The sequence below is a fragment of the Orbicella franksi genome, chromosome 15 (genome assembly GCF_964199315.1).
Source record: "Orbicella franksi chromosome 15, jaOrbFran1.1, whole genome shotgun sequence".
NCBI lineage: Eukaryota > Metazoa > Cnidaria > Anthozoa > Scleractinia > Merulinidae > Orbicella > Orbicella franksi.
The window spans coordinates 938,740-963,984 of NC_138159.1; the positions used below are offsets into that span (position 1 = coordinate 938,740).

Genomic DNA, 25,245 nt, shown 5'->3' on the forward strand with positions numbered 1-25,245 from the left:
TGGTAGTTTTCAGGGGGGTCCTCTGAAAAATAAAGAAAATAAAAAGAAATGAAGAAATGAATAAAAATTAGCGATGTAAAACAATATAATAATATCTAAAAACTTAAGACTACAACTAAGGATTAAAACTAGAAATAAGATTAAAAATGGTTTATAAAAAACTGCTTCAGTTTGTGTTTGAAAATCGTTTTTGGCATGAGTCTCTTGAGCAAATTCGACAGAGAGGCCCAGTCGGTAACTGCTTTATATTACGTTTTGATATGTTTTCATTACATAGTTTAAAATCTAAATTGCTAAATGGAAATACAAGGACACTACATTTCTTGAAAGGTTGATATTTCTTCGAAGTCTTTCTTTTACCTTGACTGAAGATACTTTGCCCTTTAATTACATTTTGGCGATGACATTCTTGTTTACAGTTAAAACCTGTGCAAACACTCGTGATGGTGAAGATAACGCTACTTACAAATAAGATAATGCGTAAAAGATAAATTTGCATTGTTAGCTGTCGTGTATTTAGCCTGGCCAAATACACTATTACTGAAGTTTTTCCTGTGTAAAGAACCCAGTAAGAGTTACTTCTATCAATGTACTTTATATAGTTCTGCACCGCGCCAAAAAGTATATGGTTTTCCGGCGACTTATAGTCACAAAATTTGTAACAAATTTTCATTTTTTGTTATCGAACGAGGCACGAGTTTCATTGCCTGTCTTAGATTAGTGGGATAAACTTTTATTTGTGTCAATAAGTATTCAGCTCTAAGCTAAGAGCTAATTGGGGATGTTAAAACGAACAACGAGAAATGAATTAACTGTAAGTATTTCTTTGATGAAGGTTGAAAAGAAGCATGAACAAACATAATTTGGTAATGAAGAAGATAAAGATTTCAAGCAACGTTCGTCAAAATCCCACTGAAAATAATTCAGTTGTAAAGGAACTATACAAGTACCTCGTTCCCCCGTCCACAAGGGAAACTCGCCCTTTGTATAACATATCTTGTAAACATCTCAAGATAAGAACACAAAGCAAAGCAACAAGCTAAACCTCAGAGCTGTAACGTCGTGGCATTTCGCCAAATCACCCTTTTACAATATTTACCTGTAACTGTAAGCTCTCAGAACATTTCCGAAGTTAAATTACCAGGTGCGAAAACGTTGCTAGACAACCAGCCAAATACGTTTATTTTTGTCCTCAAAAACAACTGGGCCTTCATTATAATTACCAGTTTAATAAGCGCAGTTTACGCGAAAAGGATGAGGAAATATTACTGCTCTCTAACGAATCAACGGTGAGAAACTATGTTTACTTATTGCTCATGTTTTATCAGTACAATCCTTCCTTATCTGAAAGTGCACATTCATTTTTTGGAGCCTTGATTATCCATTTCTAAAACCAATGTTTATTCACGTAATGTATAGCATCGAACTGTAATATAATCTATCTGGTTAATTTCTTTAAAACAAACGTATTAAGTAACGACATAGCAAAATACTAAGTGAAATTATGGTTCACTGGCTTTCAAGTCAAGGCAAACGTGGGAACTGATATCAAAAGTTCATTTTTATATTTACTTTTTACACTTATAGACTTATGTTTTCATGTAGTCAAAGAAAACTACATGTGATTTGCTGGGAATTAAATGTAAATAGCAAAAATTAATCCAGTATCACTAAAAGAAACTCTCGGGTCGAGTAGACTCAGTATCAAACCAGTAAGGAAATTGCATGAAAGTTTATTTAGACTACAAGCAAGTGTTGAGTAATATTTCCAGGTAAAATTAAGAGAAAAAAACATTCAGCTTAAAAAGAGATTCTTAATTAAGAACTTTTAATGGATTTTTAAAAAGCAATAAATCAAACACACTATAAAATTTAATTAAGCGTCGCAGTTAAGTATACAACTGTGGCGTTGATTTTATGCAAAACTTTAACTATATGTGTAGTTCTCACCTTGAAACAATAAAGATCTAAATTATGTTGAAAGTTTGCTTTCTAACAGTGTATCTGAGAAGAATTCAGCAAGGTCCCTTACTGTAAGTTAGACTGATTAAAAACATTTATATACTTTCTAAATTATATATCACACATTAACCTCCCGATTTTTAGAAAAAAGGAAACCGACAGACCCAAAATGTCCATCATTTGCAAATTAATGGTCGTTAAAAGAAAAGAGAAAACACAACAACGTACGTCAAAACAAGAAAGGACGATCATACTCCCTTAGTTGATATAATGAATTGACGCTAGACTCAGTGTCTAAGAATTGGAAAATTACAAACACGAGAGACTGTTTCACGGGGATATCCAATCACCGAAAAGAGAGTTGAAAATACGACGCGCAGCGGGAGTATTTTTGACGAACTTCGAAGTGTTTGGATAGCCGATGAAACACTGTCTCTAGTGTTTGATATATCTTCTCAATCGAGACAAAAAATAAGGAGTAAACGGAGAAGTAAAATCGTCAAAAGCTATGCTAATTAAGGCCGGGTATCCAAACTCCCTTCGCGGTTGTGATCACCCCTCTTTGTTTTAACTTGATGAGTTATTAATGAGTTTGAGGAGCCGGAAACTTGAAAAAGTGTCATCGAAACCCAAGCTTGATCATTTTTCAAACCAGCTGGTGTGGTGATATTAGGGATAAGGTTGACGAACGATTTTTTTTTTACAACAAAAATAATATCGTTGTTCAATGGTTACTGCAGCACTTCTGTGACGCACAGCTATACAGAAGTCTGTAAATTAGACTTGTAACGTTTTTTTTTTTCCATTGCATATTTTGCTACAGTTTCTAGCCCAGTCACTGTCAGTTTATAAGAACTGAAGCAACACCGAAAGTCTGAAGAAGGATCAAAGAACGCTGAGGTAAACAGCCATCTCACTTGAGTAAGTACAGTCGCCTCCCGATAACTCGAACCAAATTGATTCCCCACGATTTACGTAGAACATTTACTATAATTTTATTCTTGGTAACTCGAACCTCCCGTTAACTCGAAGCAATTTTCGTTTTTTTTTTCAGTTCATTTTCTATATAATTTTATCCTCGATAACTCGAACCATGTTTGTCAATATTTGACAACCCATAACCATCAGTTCTGTAGTGCAAAAAATTGAAACTATTTCTCGAAAAAGTAAATCGCATGAACTCTATAGCTGTAGCCCAACGTTGTTCTCTTTGAAACCTGCAAAGTTCGCAGTACCTCAACTTCTCCTGCTGCTTTGCTTTGCTTTCTTTTGTTTCCCATTTTCTTTTGTTTCTTTTGTTTGATAAGGTTAAATTAGAATCGACTAAAAGAGCATTTTTTTATAAAGGGGCAGATATTTGTATTAATTGTATTTCAATCTAGCGCCAGTGTTTTTTATCTTTCTTTATACTGTATGTATATTTTTAGATTTTTATAGAGCTTTTTAGATTTTTGCATATTTTATATTTTATTTTATTAATTATTCATTTATTTGTTTTACGCAGGACCCATGTTGATAGCATTTTTTAAAACTGAAATGGTCATCCTACATAAATTTATGTATTTATTTATTTATTTATTTATTTATTTATTTATTACGTTTATATGTTCTGATTTATAAATGTACAGTAATTTAGAAATGTGCTGCTCCATTTTAACTCGACGCGTCTATAATAATTAAATTTGATTAAAGTGTACACTGTATGAATAGAAATACAGTAGAACAACATTTTTCCTTATTTCCGGTCATTTTTCCTCCACTCCCGATAACTCGAACCTTTTTCAATTTCCCTTGAAGGTTCGAGTTATCGGGTGTTGACTATAAATTTCTTTTACCAGCCTTGTCACAGCATTTAATTTGTTAGGCCTGTGATATGCTGCTTATTTTGAAATCAAAAGATACAGTAAAGTTTAATGAATAGACCTTATCACGGTTTTCGACGCCATCTTGACGGGTAGCAAAGCGGTCAGAACTTACATTGTTTGTATGGGAATCTGATGACAAATAACTTTTTCCAAAATTTAATGTTACACAATTTGTGAATCAAAACGTTAAAATACTAGGTAGAATATCATCAGTGTATTCACCAAGTTTGAAGGACGTAGCTTGGCTAGAAGACGCTCAGTTAATTTTTCTAATTTTCCATACATTTATCTGTAATTTTTTTTTTCCCGCGAACCGCGTCTAGACGTCCGTCTACCCAACCAAATTTTATAGGCAAATGTATGGAAAATGAAAATTAAGGTCTTCTAGCCAAGCTACATCCTCCAAACTTGATGAATACAATCTTCTACGTAGTATTTTACCGTTTTGGTTCACAAATTGTGTAAAATTCAACTTTGGAAAAAGTTATTTGCCATCGGATTCCCATACAAACACTGTAATTTCTGACCCGCTTTGCCTACCCGTCAAGATGGCGTCGAAAACCGTGATAAGGCCACTTTTTTTTTTTACGACATAGTCAACGAGATACAGTTCATCAATGGGGTGTACACCCTCTCGTCGCTCAAAGACCACAGTGGTTTATCATCGTGCCTCCAGCGTAACATGCAACAAAGTTTCGGTCGCAGTTTCTAATGAAAACAAAACCATCTTGTGCGAATCTTGGAAACTTCTGGAACAAAACAAGACCACTACGGGAAAGCGAGTGTTTACAAGGTACATTGCAATTATGTCAAGACGGCTGTCATGCATGTAATATTACTACTTAAATTAGCGTTTACTCAGTCAGTCAGTCAGTCAGTCTTTCAGTCAGTCATTCAGTGAGTCAGTTAGTCAGTCAGGCCGGTCAGTCAGTCAGTCAGTCGGTCGGTCGGTCGGTCGGTCGGTCTGTCGGTCAGTCAGTTTGTCGGATCAGTCAGTAAGCAGGTAAATCAGTAAGTAACCAATGGTAAGTAGTAGTAGTAATCTATCCAATGGTCAGTTGCTTATTAAAGCATTTAACAAGAAATATAATGAGTAACGTAATTCGTCGTTTCGATGTGTCCAACATCACTATCAAGAACAAATATCGTTGAATGTCAAAGTTGTTAAAAGAGTTGAGTTTACACACGATTAAAAATAAAAGCTTAAAGACTTGTGGGTCGCGTGTACTATATTATTACAATCTCAAAAAATATACACAATCATTTGACTTCTTTAAGTTTAGAGTTTTTAAGGGTCGTCATGCTCTCTAGAAGTCTGGGCCTGGTCATTTGAAAAGCTAAATCAAATTTTGCCTAAAAGCACTCCCTTCATATTACACTGATTTAACGTTTGAAAGAGCTACGCAAGCAGCAGAAGTCACTAAAAAAGATAAATACAAACGCATTCGTAATTCAAACCAGCCTTAGCATCTTTCTCTTATTTGTATCAAAGAAGTTTTATCAAAATTCAAACGATGGAATATTTTACATTTTCTCGTAGACTTCTTCAGTTAAATCCAAATCTACAAGACACATTTCCTTCATTTAGAGGCGTCGCCCTTGAGGACCTGATGAACTCTCGTTCGTTGTTTTTACACTCTCAGCGTTTAATGGCCGTGGTCGAAAACGCTGTTTCTTCGTTGAACGACGCACAAGAGTTTATTGAACATCTTACGAGACTTGGAGAAAGACATCTCGCTATGTCTGTTACTGAAAAGCATTTAAAGGTAGGGCCGGTAAATTGCTTGTCGCCATGACACAAAAAAGATTTGGAGAAATAAGCAGCTATTGAGCAGTACTTTCTTGTGGTACTGTTTTGTTGTCAAGGTCGTTTTGACGTTTGCCTCCGGTAAATCCGAATAAACCCGTGTAAATGGCATCCGAAAGTAAAGATATCGAACAGTGGTACTTTTAAGTTGTCGTCATAGATGTTGCTGGTTGGGAGGTTTTTAGCCTGTGGATGAAACCCTAGTGTGTCACCATTCAAATGAAAGCTATTATGCAGTGCTTTCATGTGGTACTGTTTACTATGCTGTACAAGGTAGTTCTAACTTTTAAGTCTGTGGATTAAACCCTAGTGTGTGACCATTCAAATGAAAGCTATTGAGCAATACTTTCATGTGGTACTGTTTATTATGTTGTACAAGGTGGTTCTAACTTTTAAGTCTGTGAATGAAACCCCAGTGTGTGACCATTCAAATGAAATCTGTTGAGCAGTATTTCTGGTACTTTCATGCGGTACTGTTTATTATTGCTTAGTAGGCTGTTCCAAGTGGTTCCAATTTTTTATCCGGTGGATGGGGCCCTATTGGGTTACTTTCCTGTTCGTTTTCGTTACACGTAGTACTAAGTTGTACCATGCGTATTACGGTAGACTATTTTGAACGACTAGTTTAATGAGCAATTTAGAAGCCCGTTTGCTATTTTGTCCTTTCAGGTCATGGAAGAAGCTTTCATCCTCACATTAACGGACATTCTCGATGAAGGCTGTGATGAAAAAGTCACTAAGGCTTGGCGAGAATTGTTTGCATTTATGGCCGGGACCATGTTGAAAGGACTGGGACTGAGCGATGGTACCAAGCATTGTGAACATAACTTACCACCGGTTGGATAAGCACAGATCAGCTTTTTGAGAAAGACAGAAAATTCGTAGAAAATAAACCATATTTAACTGTTTACTAATGAGAAAAATCTAATTTACTTAACTTTAGACCAGGACTTGCGTTAACGTGACTATAGAAACTTTTCAGCACGGGAACAATCCCCTAACAATTATTCGACTTTTTTGATATCCTGGTATAACCTGGAGCGAGGTAAGGAATTGAAGGCTTTCGCTGATAACATTCTTATTTCCCCTTCATTATTCTGACGTATAGCAAGAACATAATCACTACGCTTATTGTTGCGTATATTGAGGCGGCGCGTCCTCACTACGTTGGAGAAATTTAAAAACCAGCTTCATTTCTACGGTTAGACCTACCGTCCACACTAATCGGTCTCGAAAACTTAGGTTTAGTTTTCAAAACGCTCTTCAAACCGGAGGAATTTGAAAACGCCGGCTTTGCGTTTTATTTCAGTGTGGACGGAGAACATTTTGAAAATGGAGTTTTCGATGGCTTCATGACAATCATTTGATTTCCCTGACCGAGATTTCCACAAACACAAATCCAAAATGACCGTGGATTGTTGCGTTTCTATAGATTTTCTCCGGCGTAGAGTGGACAGAAAGCATTTGATTCGTTTTCAGAGTGAAGCCTCCGTTTTCAAATTCCTCCGGCGTAGTGTGGATGGGGCCTGAATTACTCAAGTACGAAGGAACAGAAGTTCTGGAAATTCCAGGACGTCGTCCTCTTTTTCCAGAAATTCCTAACCTGCGATCATACCTTCCCTCCCTTCCTACTATCTCATTACAGGATAGGAAATTCCGGAAAAATTCTGTTATATTCGTCTTTAGAAATCTGCGGAAATTCAAACCGGAATTTTTGTCGTTCATTATTATTCTAATACCATTTTTACGGGATATTGTTGAATGCAGATGTCTTTTTCTGCCCGAACAATCAGCGGGATGCAATAAAGATAAATTACAATACCAAAAAATTTATCAGGTTCCCTGAGAGGATATTCATACCTAGTTTGCAAAAATATTGCCGTTAAAAATTACGATTGGTTTGATGAAAATTACTAATGTCACTAGAGTTATGAAAAATCGACGCGGAATCAATAACTAAAAAAGTTAAAAATTAAAAAGTTAAACATGTCTGAGGTGACTCCTCTATATCAATGTAAATTAAGCATGTGGATTTTCAGTACCATATGCCGCAAAGAAATCTCTTAATCAAAGATCTATCGATACAAAATGAAGCTTTACTTGGATTTTTGTGACACTGATCTATGTTGTAGAAGGAATTTTTGTCACAAGTTTTAATGTAATTTATAATCGTGAAAAATGAAATATAATTCAAAAAAGGCATTATTAACAGATGCCGTTTGCTCAGATACCGTTTGTTTCCAACAGAGCATATAATATACGCGTATGTATAATGTACGCGTTATTTTACCGATACCCCAATGCATGTTTTGACGGCCAATTTTTAAGACCTTTTAAACTGTCTTGTTATGTGCAATATCTAAAACAAGAAGTTCCATTTCGATTTTTTTCGACACCGACAATAGCTAAAATAACTTCTGATTATCGACTAGGTAGTCTGTCAAGGAAAGTCTGGCAATGAACTATATTTTAGGTGGTATGCTAATGAAGTCTGACGGCGTTACATCTGAAACGCAGTTTGACGAGAAAAATCTTATAAGTAGGTTGAGCATTATCTGTAGGAAATCAAGCACTGTCGAACTTACAAAAGGAACAAGCAATATCACGATGTTTACAGCTATAGAACATCAGAGATAAACAGCACAGGAAATTTAATTTACCATTAATATCACCGCCACATGATATTAAGTCCAATTTTATCTATTCACGACTTGCCTTTTCATTGGGCGGAAGTAAAATATGAATTCTAAATAGTACTTTAGAAGAGACCGTTCCAATAACGAAGAGGCTTTTGTTTCTCCAACACTGCAGGATGTACTGCTAATGCGTCTTAAAGATTCCCATTGTGTTCCGTTTTATTTATAAACCTGTTATATGCTCTTGGTTGCCAAGTTATAAATTTATTTTTTAACTAAGATGAAATATTGTTTTGTTATTGCAAGATTCCGCAGATAAAACGTCTAGTCAAATTTTGTCATCAGCAGCGTCGAAAGCTTAAAAGATATATAGGTAGGTTATTATTGATATTTTACGACTTATCAGACCTCTCGATATTATTTATCATTCAAATATCCAATATTTCGATCGCTAATACAGCAATGACAGGTAGCGAAGTCCGTCTTAAAATTTCACGAAACTGCGAGATTCAAAAATGAATCATTTGCTGCGTCTATCGCAACCGAGATGTTTCCACGTTTCCTTCACAGTAACGTTCTGCAGGTTGAAATAACTTACTTTATGATTACCGAGAAAGCTGTTAACCGTCTGAAAATCCCCCGAGTTATTACCATCTATTACCACGGCGTTTTTGTAGTCTCGCGTTGAAGTTGTGCTTGTCAAAGCATACCTCACTGAAGTTGTTTCGATTTTGCGCGCAAGAGCTATGATGTGCTAAACATAAATTGTTCTTTTTTTTTTCGCAAAATAACACGGAATGTGTATTCTGACGTAAAGCAACTTCTGTTTTAACGGCCGCGTGAAACAACTAAGAGAGCCTACCTGAGCCGTTGTCTCCTTTGTTCAATTTATACATACCGCGTCGTGCATTGCAGTTTTAACGGATTAGGAAAACATGGTTGCGGTAAGTGCTGCATTTGAATTGTCCAAAAAGTTGCAACAAATGCTGTGTCAAAAATCGACTTAGAGCATTACTGTGTCAGTTCGTGGCACGATACTTAACATAAAAATTGTCGTTAATTAAGTCTACACCATTTCGTGCGCGCAAGTTAACTGTCAATTACTTTCCTCGCAAAACCAAAACAAATTTGAGCTCTTAGCAAAATATCTTTCAAAGTGTCCTGTGTTGCTACTCAATCAGAAAGCGACACAAGCTAACACACATCGCAAGTAAGTAGAAATATTCCCAGATTTGTTGAATAATGGTTAAATAATGTATGTTTGAGAATCTGATGTTTCTCTCTCACACTTACAATTCTAGCAGTAGTTTCAACTGTTTTATTCCGTAATATCAACTAACTTAAATTGTTCAAAATGCAATACCTCGGCACTGAGGCAACATCATGTTCACGGTATTTCAAGCGGTGTGGATGGTGGTTTTTGCGAGAAGTGGCCAGGAAGTCTTTCTCATTTTTATTCTTCACCTATTGTTTCCTAACAATTTAGGCCTTTGTCTTAAAGCCACGAAATCGAACCTTATTATAAACTGAAGGCATCGATTTTGGACCGTAATAGCACAAGATTCTTTTATCCATTTAAAAAAATGAAATTTCAAAATTGAAGGTTCCTTGTCAAAAAACAAACTTAAAAGAACTCTGTTTGTCAAGGGAGCGGACTTGAACCAGGGATCTAGGATCTAGCTGATGATTTTTTTCGACTATATTGGCCTGACCAAACGCACACAATGTTTCAATCCAACATGAAGCAACAATATTGCGCGCTAAATTTTCCCTGGTTAAGAATTTTAAAAGTTTACGGCTTCCAAGCTAATGCGTACAATGTCAAAGCGCGAAAGGAGTAATATATGCGATATAAACGAAAGTGTGAAAAAATATAAAAAAGTAAAATAAGGAACAAATGTACTAATTCAAATGAATAGAGTTTTGTTTTGGCAACGGCTTGGAGTTATTGTCTGCTTCGTTAGTATTTTTCAGTGTGTAACGATTCCGAAGTTTTTCGAACTCGGAATTTTCTTTTGTCAATTACACTGGCATTGTTATTTTTTTCAATGACCAAAGAAGTCCACATGACTCTCTATTTTTGTCTTTCCCCAGGCCATCCCGGCCCAAGTGTTTGGGCTTTTTCAAACCCCTGCGATTAATACATATGGGTTATTGACCAAGTGTGAGGTCAAGATGGCTGGATATTGGCCAAGTTCTTTTTTACCGTGTTTATGGACCGAGACGGAGTCGAGGTCCATAAACTCGCAAAAAACCAGCCATCCCGACCGAACAAGCTTGGTCAATAAAGGATTTATTATATGGCTTTCGGGGAAATTTTTCTTGCGGGACACGGCGGGTAGTCCCGAGCGGGCAAGATAGCTCCATCTTGCTCGCTCGGGTAGCCAATCACAGCGCAGGATTTGATTCATCTTGCCCGCTCACGGAGCTAGCCATATAATACTATTACTTACGATCTCGACGAACTCATGACAGAAGTGTGTATGAAAGAAGAGTTGATGCTAATAGAATATTTCCGAGTTGTTTTTCCTTCTGTGTCAAATTTAGTCTTCGTGCCAAACCATTATATGAAACCATCCTTTATATGAAAGAACCACAAACTGTTAATAAGCGTCAGCAATATGTGCAGGTGCAGTAAGAGAGAGTTAAAAAGCGACTTTTGTAAGAAAATATTACAGACAACAGATGCTAATTATCAACGCTTTACTGTGTCTATGTATTTTGCTTATCGTGCTCATGCGCAAAACCAGCCTTAATTTCATGGAGCGATAATCTTATGACATTTAATGAAGTCGCTTTAGTTTCCGTGACAAAAATTTCACCGTTTTGGCTCTAAATTCAGAATTGTTTCCTAATGTATAGACAGCTTCCTTTGCTTGGTAAGTTCAATCTTTATTTTCTTTTTTTTTTTTTTCAAGTTTCCACCGTTCTTTGTATGTCGAGTAATTTGACTGAATTCTGTTCTGTTTTGATTTGATCTTTAATTTTGTTTGATTTCCTCACAGAATGACATTTCTTTACACTATTCGCATTAAATTACCTTTTTCAACAAATATTTCTGCCTTATTCTTGTTAACTTCCTTAATTTGGACAATTTTATCTTTCTAGTTGCGCTAATCTAAGTCGCGTTAATTGAAAATTCATCACTAAGCGGGCAGGAAAGTTAATTCACTAATAACAGGTAACTAGGGAAATTTGGAAATCTCCATCATAATAAATGATTGTGAATAAATAATGAATTTAGCTTTCATTTTTGATCGGCGCTACGCAACACGATAAATAACTGTAAATAAATAGCTTTTTCCATGAGCAGAGTTACGTTTTGGTGACGGGAAACTTAAACAAGCCAAATACACCAGGTTGGTAACAACTACAAATAAGTGATAAAGTTTGGGCTAGATTACGAAAGGTAAATTTGAAATATCTAATCAAATTAGATCATCAAAGCGCTTTCGATTATTTTGCTTTGAAATTTTGAAATTTGTTTCATAAATATTTTCAGGAACTGAATGACAAATGTGTGTTATACAATGGGATGCTCTGCCTCGTTTCATCATCGTGATTCTTCAGGAAGTTTACCGGCGTTAACATCGAAAACTGATTCTGTCCCATTATCTTGCAAGACCAAGGACACTTTAAAAGAGTCTTGGAAACTTGTTGAACCAGTTAAAAACGAAGCAGGAAAATTGATGTTTGTAAGGTAAGCATTAGTGATTTAGACCCAGGTGAACTGAACGCCGAATTTCACATGAAAAGAAAGTGCAATTAGAGTCGATACAGACGGGTAAAGTTCGACCGTAAGGTCAAACGTCGATAGAACGTGTTGGTCGATCTAAATTCAGTCGAACGAACTCAGTTGAGTCAAACGTCGAACTTATCATGAACTTATAATTCGCTCAGTTTAGTTCATCTCATGTGAAGTATGACGTTTGACCTGGGTCTTGATTACCTTTCTTAGCTTATTTCCGCGCATTCCTTATAATTTTGGTTCTGAGAATCTTCTTTATGTGGTTTATAAAATTCCTTGTGCCAACTTTTCTTGAAGCTGTTTCGACGCAACTGGAAGTTGTTTCTCTACGAGGAAAAAAGAACACATCCGGAACGTAAAATATGCAAAAAGATTCCAATATTTCAGCCCGTAAATGTTCCAAAAAGCCTTCTATTGACTTTGAAATTGCTAGTGTAATTGACAAAGAAAGCTTTCGAGTTCGAAAAACTTAAGAATCATGGCATGTTACAAATACCAAGCAGACAATAACTCTAAACCGTTGCCAAAACAATACTCTATTTTAAATTAGTCTCTTATTTAAACGTTTTTACATTTTTCACACTTTCTTTTCGCATACATTTTTCATCTCGCGCTTTTACATTATAGTTTTGAAAGGATTCAGACTGAAAGCTGAACCCCCACGTTCTAAAATTCTTAACCAAAAAAACGTTTTCGTTCAAAATGAGAATCATCGTCACGTTTCCACAAAACCCACTTGACGCAAGAAAAATTACGATTAAAATTTTTTTTTTTCTTTCTCGGGATTTTTCTAAAGTTGAAAATGATTTTAAATCGACGCTTAACAGGCCGTCTTCAGGAAATTGAGAAAATCAAAATCAATACGGCAGAGTGCTGTTTTTGCTTCGCAACTGCACCTTGAGTCATATGGTGACAGTTATACGTGAATCTTCAAACGTCATGGTAAAAATGCGCGGGAAAATACACCTGAAGACAAATCGGGAACATTATATGAATGCATTTAAGTAAGGAAAAACCACGATCCTTCTTATGATCCTTCTCAAACCAGCTAAAAAAAAGCAAACACTTTTTTTGCAATGAGAGGTGAACGTTTTCGAGATCTCGAACATCCCAGCCCAATTCTCTTTTAATAGATGTAGCAGCTGCAAAGGTTGCAGGATTGCAACACGCTGTAAAACCACAGTTTATCTCTAAGAAAACACCCCAGACTTCCTTTTCTCCTTTTCCACTGCTGCTGTAACAACTTCCATTGCGTCAAGATCAGATTTAATATGTTTTTCATCAAAAAAATACGTTGATTTATCTTCAGGCTTTTCGAGACTCACCCAAATATCCAAGACACCTTTCCAACATTCAAGGGCGTCAGTTTAGACGAACTCATGAACTCCCGTTCACTGTATCTTCACGCCCAGCGAGTCATGACTGCGGTGGAAAGCACCATCTCTGCACTGGATGATGCTGAGGTGTTGGTAGAGAGTCTCACGAACTTGGGACGAAGACATCGGCCTTGGTCGATCAGGGAGGAACATTTTAAGGTAATATGTAACAGAGATTTCGAACGTGTCAGCTAAAAAGGAAGGAAACTGTTGGCCCAAAACCAAGTTTGAAACATTTTGGTTATTTCCATACGTCTTTAATTATTTAGCTAATCGTGAAATATGGAGTTGAACGCAAAAGATCCCTCATTACCAAAATAACAACTATATATCTACTATATAAACAGTACGGAAATTAAAATGTTTTCAACGACTTTCACACAATTTCCCGGAACTATTTTCCCGAAGAACTGAAGAACTGTAGAGGGAGAGAGGCAGAAGATGGGTTTTGCCACTTAGAATGAAGCTGTCGCCGCTGCGAGAGCCAGAGCAGATTGGAGGAGACGAGTCAATGGCCCCATTCTCCCAGAGGAGAGCTAGGACTGATGATGATGATGACGATGGTGATAATTTCCCGAAGATCACCGACGTCAGAGACGACCGAAAGTCAGGCGAAAGTTCACGAACATTTCCTCAAAATATTAACAGGTGTGACATAATCACACCTCAAGTTATGATAACTGAAATTTAATTTCAATAATTTATCGTGTCCAATTCTGATTTTCTCCGTGATCTGGGAAAATTACAGAAATGAAGTTTCTTTTTCGTTTCTCAGGTTGTTGGCGAAGCTCTGTTGTGGACATTACAGGACATGCTCAAATCTCAGTGCACAAGTCAAGTGGCAGAAGCCTGGAAAGAGCTCTTTAGCTTTATAACCAAAACAATGCTATGTGGACTTGGAGAAACAACGGTTTAACAATTGTTTTATTAATATGAGTATTTTCTCATTTTTACACTGATTCTCTTCACTCAAAAAATCGAATGAAAGAGTCTTCGTCGGCGGTGGACAGATTCGGCCAACGTGTTTACATCCTCTTTGCCACCCAATTCAGATCATGTGATGATTCATGGAGGTTGCGATTGTTCTGTTCGCACATATTCCCATGCAATCAGTTGTGTGTGGCAAATTGCACAATTGTTACCTCCCAAAGGAATCGTCACGTGGTCTAAATTACGTCGCAACAAGGACGTAAACACGTTAACGGAATGTGTCTAGGATGCCGACCAAGGACAGGAACGTGAATTCGCTGTCCTTAACTTATCTTCACGTTCACACTTGCAATATTCACCTGAAGACCAAGACACATGAATTCATTTATCACCGCAATAAGCCATCTCCACAAGTATAGTCAACTTCTGCAAATGCATAGAACTGTTTCTGTCCACATGAGTCGGGCGACCATCTACGCCTTTCCTCAATCGAGGACACGTGGATAGGACGCGGACAGGGACGCGAGAATGACATTGAGCATGCGTAAATTACTTGATGTGACGCCAGCGGTCAAAAACGCACGGTGATAAATTTCCGTTTAGGAATTTTCTAAACTCAGCTCAACAAGAACAACAACAACAATCCTTTATTTTAATTATTTAAACACGATTTTGTTCAAAGCAACAGCTTGGCTTGTAGGGTCGTTTATCTCGCTAAAGATTTAAGAAAACATAAATATGTACAGTAACAATAATAAATATATACGTATGCATTCACATTAATAAAATTTAAAATCTGTTACGTTCTTGCTTTGCTTTTTTTTATCCAGGTCGCATTGAAGTCTACTTGGTTAATAAGAATGTACTTTCTACCTTTGGCATAGATTTGCTTGAAATTATTAGTATTTAGTACGCGGATACAGTGTTCTAAAGCACAGCACCTCAGTGGCTGATCCAGTTTTTTCATATGGTACGAATAAAATCGCGGAGTTCAGAAAACTTCCAAAATTCCAAAGCCAGAAAAATTCCAAAATTTTGAAGACTCGCGGTGTTTAAGTCATCGTTTAGCTCTTATGAGGATGATATGACTAACTTATTTGTCCTATGATATAATCCTGTAGAACTCATTTCAGGTTTCATATCGTTATGTGACTTATGTTCAAACTTCGATGCTAGTTCACAAGACGTATGCGTGGTAATCTATTTGCTTACTACACCTTGACATTTTGAACCGCTGTCGGGAGTTTTTGTCCAACCGAGCTTTTGAAATTGAAAGGAAACGGGAAGGATTGGGGCAGAACACTGGCCACATGCAGAAAGAACAAGAGATGTCAAGAGAGCTAGCTAGCTAGCTGATAAGTTGACTTGTCCTGAGGGAGAAGGTGTAGAATAGACTTTGAAGTTAAAGTGTCCATATAGCCTACAGGGTTTTTGTGGTTTTGGTATCTCTATAACATTTAAAAATGTATTCAAACCAAAAAAATTAATTCCGATGCTTTTTTTTACCATGAAATCAAGCTTTAAATTTCCCGCTACGGCCACACCCAACGAGGTTGACCGCGTAATGAAAGATTGGTGACGAATGACGTCACTTCAGGAACGTCTCAAAGCTTCATGCTTTTATTTTGCTTGCTTGACAGCCGCATTGTTTCACCAACTTCAGTTTGTTTGTTTTTGTCGACGAAAACTCCTCACCACTACTGAAACAACAGTGACCTGAACTAGCAGGAATTGGCAGTTCCTGACTTGAAGTCACGACCCATTCAGAAACCTAAACTCTTTTTTTGGACTGACTCACGGTCAACTTCATTGGGCGTGGCTGAAGCCGGAACTTTAAAGCTAGATTTTAAGGCGTTAAAATGTCGGAATCCAATTTTGTTTCTTAGAATACCTTTCTACACATTACAGAGATACCAAAACTACAAAAAGCCTGTTGGCCGTGTAGACACTTTAAGTGGTCTTTGTAGTGTGCTCGCAATCTGTGATCAAGGAAAGTCTCTCCCCAACTCCTTCTTTAACATTCTTGCTCTGGTCATGATGACCTTCGTGATACCAATGCATTTCTCTACCATCTGTTTTGATATCATTGATTTTCAAGCGCGAGATTTCTTGGAAGTTTGGAAGTTGAAAAACTTAAAGAGAGTTCTGGGTGGGTTTTTCAATTTCTTTTACAGCATTCACGACAATTATTAACGGGTGAGGGAGGTAGCAGTTAGTTGGGGAAGAAATAATTCACCCGCTAGGACGGTCAATCAGTCAGTCAGCCAGTCAGTCAGTCACCCAATAAGTCAGTCAGTCAATCGGTCGTGAACAATTTTGTGGTGGTAATTCCGCTAACCAGGGTTGCCACTTTTGTTTGGCCAGACAAAAACCAAAAACCAGGCCCGCTCAATCCCTTTCTCATGTACAGATATTGAGGCACTGCGTCTTCAGACACCCTCCAAAACATCAAGTAAGTCAAAAGTTAGGATTTTGATCGCAGCAAAATGAAATGTTTTAGATAAGTCATATTGATCATTACGGAAAATTATGTAATGACAGCCCCTTCTCTAGTTTCACGCAACATTGTTTTGCTTATGAAATCAAAGAGCTCGGTCCAGGCCTCTTTGACTTGACCTGTGCACTCGGATGCAAGCATGTCTTGTAATGTCCACAGAAGGGCTTCGCATACAACCTGTGGAACAAGATTACATGAGTTACTTCACTTAATTAAAGTATAGATTCTGTAAAAATATAGATTTCTTGGTGTGTGCAGACACAATAAGAAAAAATTTAATGCTCTAGCTGAGCATAACTTGATACTTGAAACCAACCAGCTCATGATTCAATATGAATTCGCATCCCCAATTCAACGTGCGGCTGAGAATCGATTTTATATTAGTTTCCGCACCAGTTCCATTTTTAAATGACCTACAATGAACCCGAGATTTTCTCATTAAACGAATAGCTGTTAAGTTGAAGTCTCGTTTATAAAAATGAGTCATAATCATCGAAACCAGGCCAAGGTTTGTTATTTTGTTCTTTTAATACCTTAAAATGTTCCTCCCTTATCGACCAAGGTCGATGTCTTCGTCCCAAGTTCGTGAGACTCTCTACCAACACCTCAGCATCATCCAGTGCGGAGATGGTGCTTTCCACCGCAGCCATGACTCTCTTGGCGTGAAGATACAGTGAACGGGAGTTCATAAGTTCGTCTAGACTGACGCCCTTGAATGATGGAAAGGTGTCTTGGATATTTGGGTGAGTTTCGAAAAGCCTGAGGATAAATCAACGTATTTTTCTTTCCGATGAGAAACATATTAAATCTGATCTTGACGCAATGGAAGTTGTTACAACAACAGTGGAAGAGGAGAAAAGGAAGTCTGGAATATTTGGTGATGGAGATAAACTGTGGTTGTGCTGCGCATTGTAAGTCTGCCGCACTTAAAGCTACTACATATAAATATGACAAAAGATCTGGCCCTGGTTGTTCACTAGGATAATCGAGATTTTCATTTCTGTATCTCGGGAACGTATATGGTAATCAGTAAGCCTGGGGAATATTTGACTCATTATTTCAACACTGGGGAGCAGGGTGAGATCGCTTGCCTCCCACCAATGGCAAGGGCCTAATTCCGGCCCGGTGCCATGTGTGGGTTGAGTTTGTTGTTGGTTTTCGCCTTGCTCTGACGGTTTCTCCCCGGGTTCTCCGAAACCAACATCTCCAAAATCTAATTCGGCCAGGATAGAAGACCCGCATGAAAACCAATTAAGGTTGATGCGGCTTCCTTTCTACATATTGTAATTTAACACTAGCAACTTGTACTTACCTCACAAACAATGCTTTTCCCGCCTCAGTCTTAACAGGTTCAACCAGTTTCCAAGATTCTCTTAAAATATTCTTAGTTTTACGAGACAAGGAAATGGAAACAGTTTTAAATCCAAGCGCTGCAGGGAGAGCTGACAAGTTAAGGATGCCACCGCGATGATGAAGCGAGGCGGAGCATCCCATTGCAAACACATTTGTCATTCAATACCTAGAAAAGAGAGATTTTACTAGTTTGGAGATGTCGCTAAACAAGCTTCTCTTTGCGCACTCATCCTTTCCCGCTCGAAAGCAGCATTTCGCACTTTTTTTCTCATTATCAATACTCTCTGGGGCTTACTCGAACACCGCCAATTAATAGGCACAAATCAATCAAAAATCAAAATCCGACCTGAAAAATTGAATAGTGATGATGATTTTCTTCAGAGACACATGCAGCGTCTCTGATTGGTTGTTAATTTCGCGCGAAAATTCAAAACAACAGCAACCAATCAGACAGAACTACACGGATCTACAAAAATGACGTCATCAGTTTGGTATTTTTTTCTCTCGAAAATCGCGCGGGACAAGAAATAAGCGATCAAAGAGCAACTTTGCACTTCTTAAAATAAACATGCCGTGGTTAATACTCCGAAAATAAAATTATATATGATCAAAAAAATAGCTGAAATTAAATACTTAGAGACACATTTTTTCCCCTTAATGTGAACATTAATTGGAGAACATCTACAACTTATTATGTAATCAGGCAACGGATCACCGTTAAGCTGCTTATTAGAGAATCTTAGTAAGTGAGCGAAAGAAGAAACTCAGATTTTTTCTCCATTCACATCTCTTTGCGCGCTCTCTTTGTTTGCTCTCTTTTATTGATAAATTTATTGTTGTTTTATACATGATTTGTCATTTTGTAAATCATATTGACATCTTTGATGTTTAGAGAAGTCTTGACCAAAAGCGAGCAACAGCCAGCTTAGACATGAACCAGTGATTTCATGAAGTAGCTATCACCAATTGACAAAACATGATGGAAACGAATCTTAGTTACAAAATAACTACAAAAAGGCCAAGACAGCTATTTTACCTTCAAAGTGCGTGGGTTTTCCACCAAACGAAAGCTGTCGTCTTGGCGATCAGTGTCAGTGAAGTCGTTTTAATTTGACCACCTAAAATCAAATTATTGATGAGTAAATTAGGCGAAATAGTGAACAGAGTATAAAACCGATAAACCGTGAAATAAATGCAAGATCTTACCTATAATCTGGACGATATTGAAGTGAAATTTGTTTTGATGTTTGAAGAATCTTCAACAAATTGGGCAAATTTAAAGCGGAATCGAAACTTAGCAACCAAAGGATATCCAATGAGCACAACAGGGCCTTCCAACAACTTATTTTGTTATTGTAAAGCCAACAGTCTTGTTGAAACAAAGAGTAACGTGACAATCATAATTCAGACTTCCTCTCAAAATATTATGAAACATTCGTGCAATTTTTATTGCCCAATGGCGACACGAGTTGCAAAGCGCGTGCTGTATTGACTTGACCCCCTACGGAATCAATAAAAGGAAAATTGGAGCTATTAAGTTATTTCTACCAATGTAACAATCTTCAATATCATTAGCTAGAAATGTTTTCTTTCTTTTCCATAACCAAAATTTATGGCATAAAATTTCCGCGTTTTCTAAAAAGACCAAAAAATAAAGTTTAATGTAGGCTATTAGACATTTGAATTCCTGTCAGCCTGTCGTGAAAGAACTGACTTAAAGAACAATGGCACCGAAATAAACTTCTAATCTTTAATTTACTTCGTTGATAAATAAATATATCCCACCTTAAATGACGCTAATGGAAGTTGACTCAATGGAAAATTGGTTTTAATAGCCTTCCGTGAGGCGTGGTGTGGCGGAAATCATACACATTGTTATCAGTTTTTATTACCATTATTATCAGTGTTTAGAATTTACAACTATCAATCATCAAATGATTTTTTGGCGTTCAATAAGAACTTCCCACTGGTATTCAAGCAACTTTCTCAAAATCATTGTTTTATGTGGGAGCAGAACAACCATCGACTTTACTGTTTATCACAAGAGCAACTGAGGCAAATCGCAAAATAAACTAAATATGTAAGACATACATAAACAGACATCAACTATCATTTAACTTCCATGTATGTGTGTTGACTTAATTTTCACAGATTAACTTTTCTATGACGTTTGCTGTCATCTGAACACTATCAAAAACTTGTTGTCAGGCGTCACATTAAAAACTATTTGAAGAAACGGAAATAATAGAAAAAAACACTGATATAAGTAAACACAATGGCTAATTGGAAATATGAATGCATCATAATACTGACATTACATCAACAGTGACATCTATCCCACTGCTTCCAACCACCGACTACCGAGCACAAAATCTAAATAATATATTGAACTGCAGTAAAGCCCACTTTACTTGAATTTTTTTCTTCTTTACATGTGCAAACTTGATCTTCTTGCCATTTGCCAAAATAAACATTTTTTGTCCGTAATTTACCCAAGATCATTATGAGCCTTTTAAAAGTAAAAAAACACGTATTCTCAGTAAAAATTAATTTCACCTTTTAACTGATGTCCCGCTATCTACAAGGTACTCATGGTTATCAGTTATCAGATAAAATTTGATCATGAGTCTATTGTTCAGCCATTGGTAAATATTGCAGACCTCAGATTTCGACTATCAGATAAAAACGGCTGAAACGCATCATTTTTCAGTTTTGACCAATTCTCAGTTATACGTTAAACTCCAATTAGATCCTCAATCCAGTCTTGCGAAATGCAAACTGACTTCTCGTTAGCAATATACAGTCAACTCCCGATAACCCGAACCTTCAACGGAAATTGAAAAAGCTTGAATTATCGGGAGTTTGAGTTATCGGGAGTTGAAAACAAATGACCGGACATAGGGAAAAAACGGTGTTTACTGTATTTCATTTCATACAGTATACAAAATAATCAAATTTAATTACAGAGAAGTCGAGGTACAACTACAGAACTCGATCAGTTTTTTCTCAATCAACTGAGACATTTTGGGTTCAGTTGTTTGACTGATCTAGGATGCCATTTCCCCGTTGGAGAAAAGGGATGATGATGACGGCGGCGGCGGCGGCGGCGGCAGCGGCGGCGGCGGCGGCAGCGGCGAAGACGACGACGAGGTCGATGATGATGATGATGATGATGATGATGATGATGATGACGATGACGATTCCGTGATGTGCCAAGTGATTAATTGTTTGACTGATGGATGGATCGATTGATCAGTTGGTTGAAAGATTGAGTCAACCATCATTCTTAATCAGTTCACTGGATAACGAACTGATCAAGTAAGAGTTGTTTGGTTTGGTGTTTGAGCGATTCGTTGGGTGGGTACTTGATCAGTTGGGTAGCTGGGTAGTTTGAGTTTACTTAATTGATTGATTGTTTGATTGATCGATAAATCGATTGATCGATCGATTGATTGATTGATTGATTGATCCTACAATCAATTTATCAGTTTGTCAAATATTTACTACTAATCAGGGCTATTGATCTGTTCCACTGATTGGTTTATTGATTGAATGATTAATAAATTGACTGATTAACTACTAGATTATTAATTAATTGATTGAGTAATACTTATTAGTAACACTCAATCAATTAATTCTTTAATTAATGCTCAATCCAGATCATAGGTTCAATCAGTCAATTATACACTAACTCCACCCTCCCCTCCCCCCCCCCCCAACCCATCCCTGCATTAAAAAAAACGCCTTATCGCAGGGTCAGAAAACCCTTATTGTTTTGAACAGAAAGCCCATCATAATAATCAAATTTACACTTATTTGATGATTTGTTGTCTCTTCTAATTATACAATGTAATACGATTGACACAGTTGTTTTTGCTTCTGTCAATGAAGAAATAAGCGTAATTACATAAAAAAGAGATGCATGTATAAAGAACCAGTGACTAAAGAGAAGGGTGCAAAAAACGTTATGAAAACAGCAGTACTAAAACTTCAAATATTACAAACCCCTATAGTATACTAGTCATCTTTCTCCTCCACTAAACCTACAAAAAAAGTCAAAGTTTAAATGAGCCATGAATTATTACGTATTTTATGATGAAGGTTGATCGAATGTACTGCATAACGAAACACCCGTCCAAAATTAGTCGAACCTTGTTCGGGCAAGAGATGGGTATTTTAAAATAGAGCAACGACATTGTAGCTACAAATAATGTGCTAATCCTTTTCCATGTCCAAAACGACCTATATTTTACTGATAATACACACATAACCAACGCGTGTGATAATCTTTAGCCTGACAATTTAACACTAACGGAAAGGTCTTTGAAATTTAGTTTCATATCCCGGCAACTTGAAAATTACGTCCACGCTATTCGAAATCAAGCCTATGTAGTGCAACATCAAAGTCTGTAAAGCTCAGTATCAGCTACTATCGAGCGCCTTTAAGTCCAAAACGACTTATATTTTACTGACTATATGTACATAACCAACGCGTGCGATAATTTTTGGCCTGTCGATTTAACGAAGAGCAATGTCTATACAATTTAGTTTCAAGTCCCAGGAACTCGAAAATCACGTCTACGCTATTCGCAATCAAGTTTATGTAGGTCAAAATTAAAGTTTGCGTATCTCAGCATCGGCTAATATTAAGCCCCTCTAAGTCAAAAACGACCAATATTTTAATGACTTTGTGTACAGAACAAACGCGTGCGATAATCTTTAACCTGTCGATTTATCTTAAGGGTGGGGTCTTTGCAATTTACTTTCAAGTCCCAGGAACTCGAAAGTTGCGTCTGCGCTATTCAGAATCAAGCCTATGCAGTTCAAAATCAAAGTCTGCTCAGCTCCGTCTTAGCTAGTGTCGAGGCCCTCTAAGTCCAAAACGACCTATATTTCAATGACTACATGTAAGTAACTAACGCGTGCGATAATCTTTAGCCTGTCGATTTAACGAGGAGCAATGTCTTTGCAATTTAGTTTCAAATTCCTGGAACTCGAAAATTACGTCTAAGCTATTCGGAGTCAAGCCTATGTAGTTGAAAATCATAGTCTGCACAGCTCCGTCTTAGTCCAAAATCACTTATATTTTACTGATTATATGCTCAAAGCCAACGCGTGCGATAATCTTTATCCTGACTATTTAACTTTACGGCGGGGTGGGGCAGCCTTATTTCTGACTAACTACATAGAGTTAATTTTCAGGGCATTAGTTTTTGTTATAATTCAGATCTCTTGTTAGGAGTAGACTTGTCAGCGGTTAGAATACGGGAGTTAGCTCTAGCGAAAGGGATCTTCTTGTAAGAGTTTGTTTGTCTAATAACGCACCATTTGATTGTGTCAATAAAGTGTTAGTCCGCTTTAGTTCGTATTTGTACCTTAAATTTCCAAATGATTAACTTAACGGCATCCATGGCGTCCTTTCCCTGAGGAAATTAAAGAAAAAATAGGGCCAAGTCACGGTCTTGGTGAACGATATACCCAACCGCTGTTTATCCTCAGCAAAGATATAAGAAAACGGAAGAGGAAAAAAATCCTTTACGGCGAATTTGAACCAGTAGCCCCAATAAGGTAAACAATGATGAACTCCTTCACCTCCTAGTTCCTCCTATCACTTGAGCTATCAAAGTGTCGCATCATGTATAATGCAATTATATTATTGCCTTTTCAAATAATTATTTATGCACTGGAACCCTTTTCGAAATTGATAACTACTCAGCTATAAATAATTCAATGGTTGTTTTATAGTCAATGATACAGAGATGATTTCTACTTTCACGGCTACTATTCAACCAAACCAAACAAAATTTTTCCGTTTTAATAAGTCATCGAAAAGAAAACTTTGCCACTAAACATCAGGAGAAATGGTGTTATATTCGGGGTGTATGAATTATTTAATTATTTAATTATCTAATTTCATTTATTTTGCATCTTGTCTGTGTATCAGTAATTATATCTTGTTTGAATGGTTACTTATTTATTATCTTAGTTATTCATAATTGTTGTAAAGGTCCACGAGCTGTCTGGAATTCGACCTTTTAAAATAAGGTTATTTGTGCCTGTCTGTATTCGCAAAAACAGCCACAGCTCGGAATTTCACATGTCAGTAATCACTGATAATCTTGATACAATTCTCTCCTAGAGTTAGGTTTGGACAAGGCTTATCGTAGCCGAAATAAAAGGAAATAACTCTCTCGTGTGCCTTTTGAGGCCAGGAAGACTAAATTCACGGTCTTGAATTCAACATGAAATGTGAGTCTAAATCAATACAAACGAATACATGTTAAGATCCCGGCAGAGAGCTCATCTACAGCAATCTAAAGGCATGCATCGTCCTAAATGGACTGAGCAAGAGCGTCCTTATACATCGCGAGTCGATTAAAATTCAAGCAAACCAGGCTATAAATCTGAGTAAGCGAAACCTCGCCATGTTGTTTACGTCAAACAAGGCATTGCATTCCTTCCGCTCTAGCTCTAGTGAATCACAGACAGCTCTGATTGTTAGCTAAGCCAAGAACGCCTAACATGTCTAAAATTTATAAAACAAGGAAATGCTACTCACATCAGCACGTTAAGTGTTTTTCTTGCTTCTTTTAGCCGACTGCCAGCCATGTTTTCCTCGCAAATAGCAATGCCCGGATGGTCTTGAATTTAATCGAGCAGGAATGGGCCTTTCCACAACTATCCGGATATTTTTTGAGATATTTAGACGTTTCCGAGATATTTAAAAATTTAGGACCATTTAGGCATCTTTAGAAATTATCACAACCTTTGTGGCTTAGCTCCGTGTTTTCCTCGCTATTTTCTCAACAAAATACTCTGTTCTACGCCAGAAACAAACCAGTTCAGCCATTTCCCACTTGAAAAATGTATTCCATATCAATTTTCCAAAATGGCGGATGCCGATGCTGGTAACATGGAAGTGTCTGAATCTTCTCTTTTAACTCCCACTGGGAGAAAATTTTGAAAATTTTGTTCTTAGTGATTCAAAATCGGTGTATCTTTTCGAGATATTTAGGAGAATTTTTGTGATATTTAGGAGATTTTTTTGATTTCCCGCGAATTTGACCAGGC

The 25,245-nt window shown here is 37.1% G+C and overlaps 3 protein-coding genes and 1 long non-coding RNA gene across 4 annotated transcripts; 2 read left to right on the forward strand and 2 right to left on the reverse strand.

The window, feature by feature from the left end:
• Window positions 1-30: 30 nt before the first annotated feature.
• Window positions 31-11,615, forward strand: LOC145469544 (neuroglobin-like). The gene is made up of 3 exons (XM_081453293.1): window positions 31-4,620; window positions 5,368-5,593; window positions 6,304-11,615. The coding sequence occupies exons 1-3, from the start codon at window positions 4,445-4,447 to the stop codon at window positions 6,478-6,480; spliced, it is 579 nt and encodes a 192-aa protein (XP_081309419.1). The 5' UTR covers window positions 31-4,444; the 3' UTR covers window positions 6,481-11,615.
• An 8-nt stretch (window positions 11,616-11,623) lies between these two features.
• LOC145469545 (neuroglobin-like) lies at window positions 11,624-14,318 on the forward strand. The gene is made up of 3 exons (XM_081453294.1): window positions 11,624-11,970; window positions 13,328-13,553; window positions 14,170-14,318. Exons 1-3 carry the CDS (start codon window positions 11,780-11,782, stop codon window positions 14,308-14,310), a joined length of 558 nt encoding a protein of 185 aa, XP_081309420.1. The 5' UTR covers window positions 11,624-11,779; the 3' UTR covers window positions 14,311-14,318.
• Window positions 14,319-16,843: 2,525 nt separating this feature from the next.
• LOC145469537 (neuroglobin-like) lies at window positions 16,844-19,144 on the reverse strand. Its single transcript, XM_081453285.1, has 3 exons — window positions 18,134-19,144; window positions 17,355-17,580; window positions 16,844-16,998 (listed from the first exon to the last, which is right to left on the reverse strand). Exons 1-3 carry the CDS (start codon window positions 18,331-18,333, stop codon window positions 16,852-16,854), a joined length of 573 nt encoding a protein of 190 aa, XP_081309411.1. The 5' UTR covers window positions 18,334-19,144; the 3' UTR covers window positions 16,844-16,851.
• A 2,760-nt stretch (window positions 19,145-21,904) lies between these two features.
• Window positions 21,905-25,215, reverse strand: LOC145469546 (uncharacterized). The gene is made up of 3 exons (XR_014042329.1): window positions 24,734-25,215; window positions 23,550-23,597; window positions 21,905-22,217 (listed from the first exon to the last, which is right to left on the reverse strand). It is a non-coding gene; the product is annotated as an uncharacterized LOC145469546 (long non-coding RNA).
• Window positions 25,216-25,245: the final 30 nt, after the last annotated feature.

What these genes read in the sequence shown, in the direction of transcription:
- LOC145469537 (XM_081453285.1), bottom strand. Translation starts at nt 18,333, where the DNA reads ATGACAAATGTGTTTGCAATGGGATGCTCCGCCTCGCTTCATCATCGC. An exon ending in GGAAAAGCATTGTTTGTGAG is followed by an intron (nt 17,581 to 18,133) that starts GTAAGTACAAGT and finishes ATTTATCCTCAG; the next exon opens with GCTTTTCGAAACTCACCCAA. An exon ending in TAAGGGAGGAACATTTTAAG is followed by an intron (nt 16,999 to 17,354) that starts GTATTAAAAGAA and finishes CTTGTTCCACAG; the next exon opens with GTTGTATGCGAAGCCCTTCT.
- LOC145469545 (XM_081453294.1), top strand. Translation starts at nt 11,780, where the DNA reads ATGACAAATGTGTGTTATACAATGGGATGCTCTGCCTCGTTTCATCAT. An exon ending in GGAAAATTGATGTTTGTAAG is followed by an intron (nt 11,971 to 13,327) that starts GTAAGCATTAGT and finishes ATTTATCTTCAG; the next exon opens with GCTTTTCGAGACTCACCCAA. An exon ending in TCAGGGAGGAACATTTTAAG is followed by an intron (nt 13,554 to 14,169) that starts GTAATATGTAAC and finishes TTCGTTTCTCAG; the next exon opens with GTTGTTGGCGAAGCTCTGTT.
- LOC145469544 (XM_081453293.1), top strand. Translation starts at nt 4,445, where the DNA reads ATGGGGTGTACACCCTCTCGTCGCTCAAAGACCACAGTGGTTTATCAT. An exon ending in GGAAAGCGAGTGTTTACAAG is followed by an intron (nt 4,621 to 5,367) that starts GTACATTGCAAT and finishes ATTTTCTCGTAG; the next exon opens with ACTTCTTCAGTTAAATCCAA. An exon ending in TTACTGAAAAGCATTTAAAG is followed by an intron (nt 5,594 to 6,303) that starts GTAGGGCCGGTA and finishes TTGTCCTTTCAG; the next exon opens with GTCATGGAAGAAGCTTTCAT.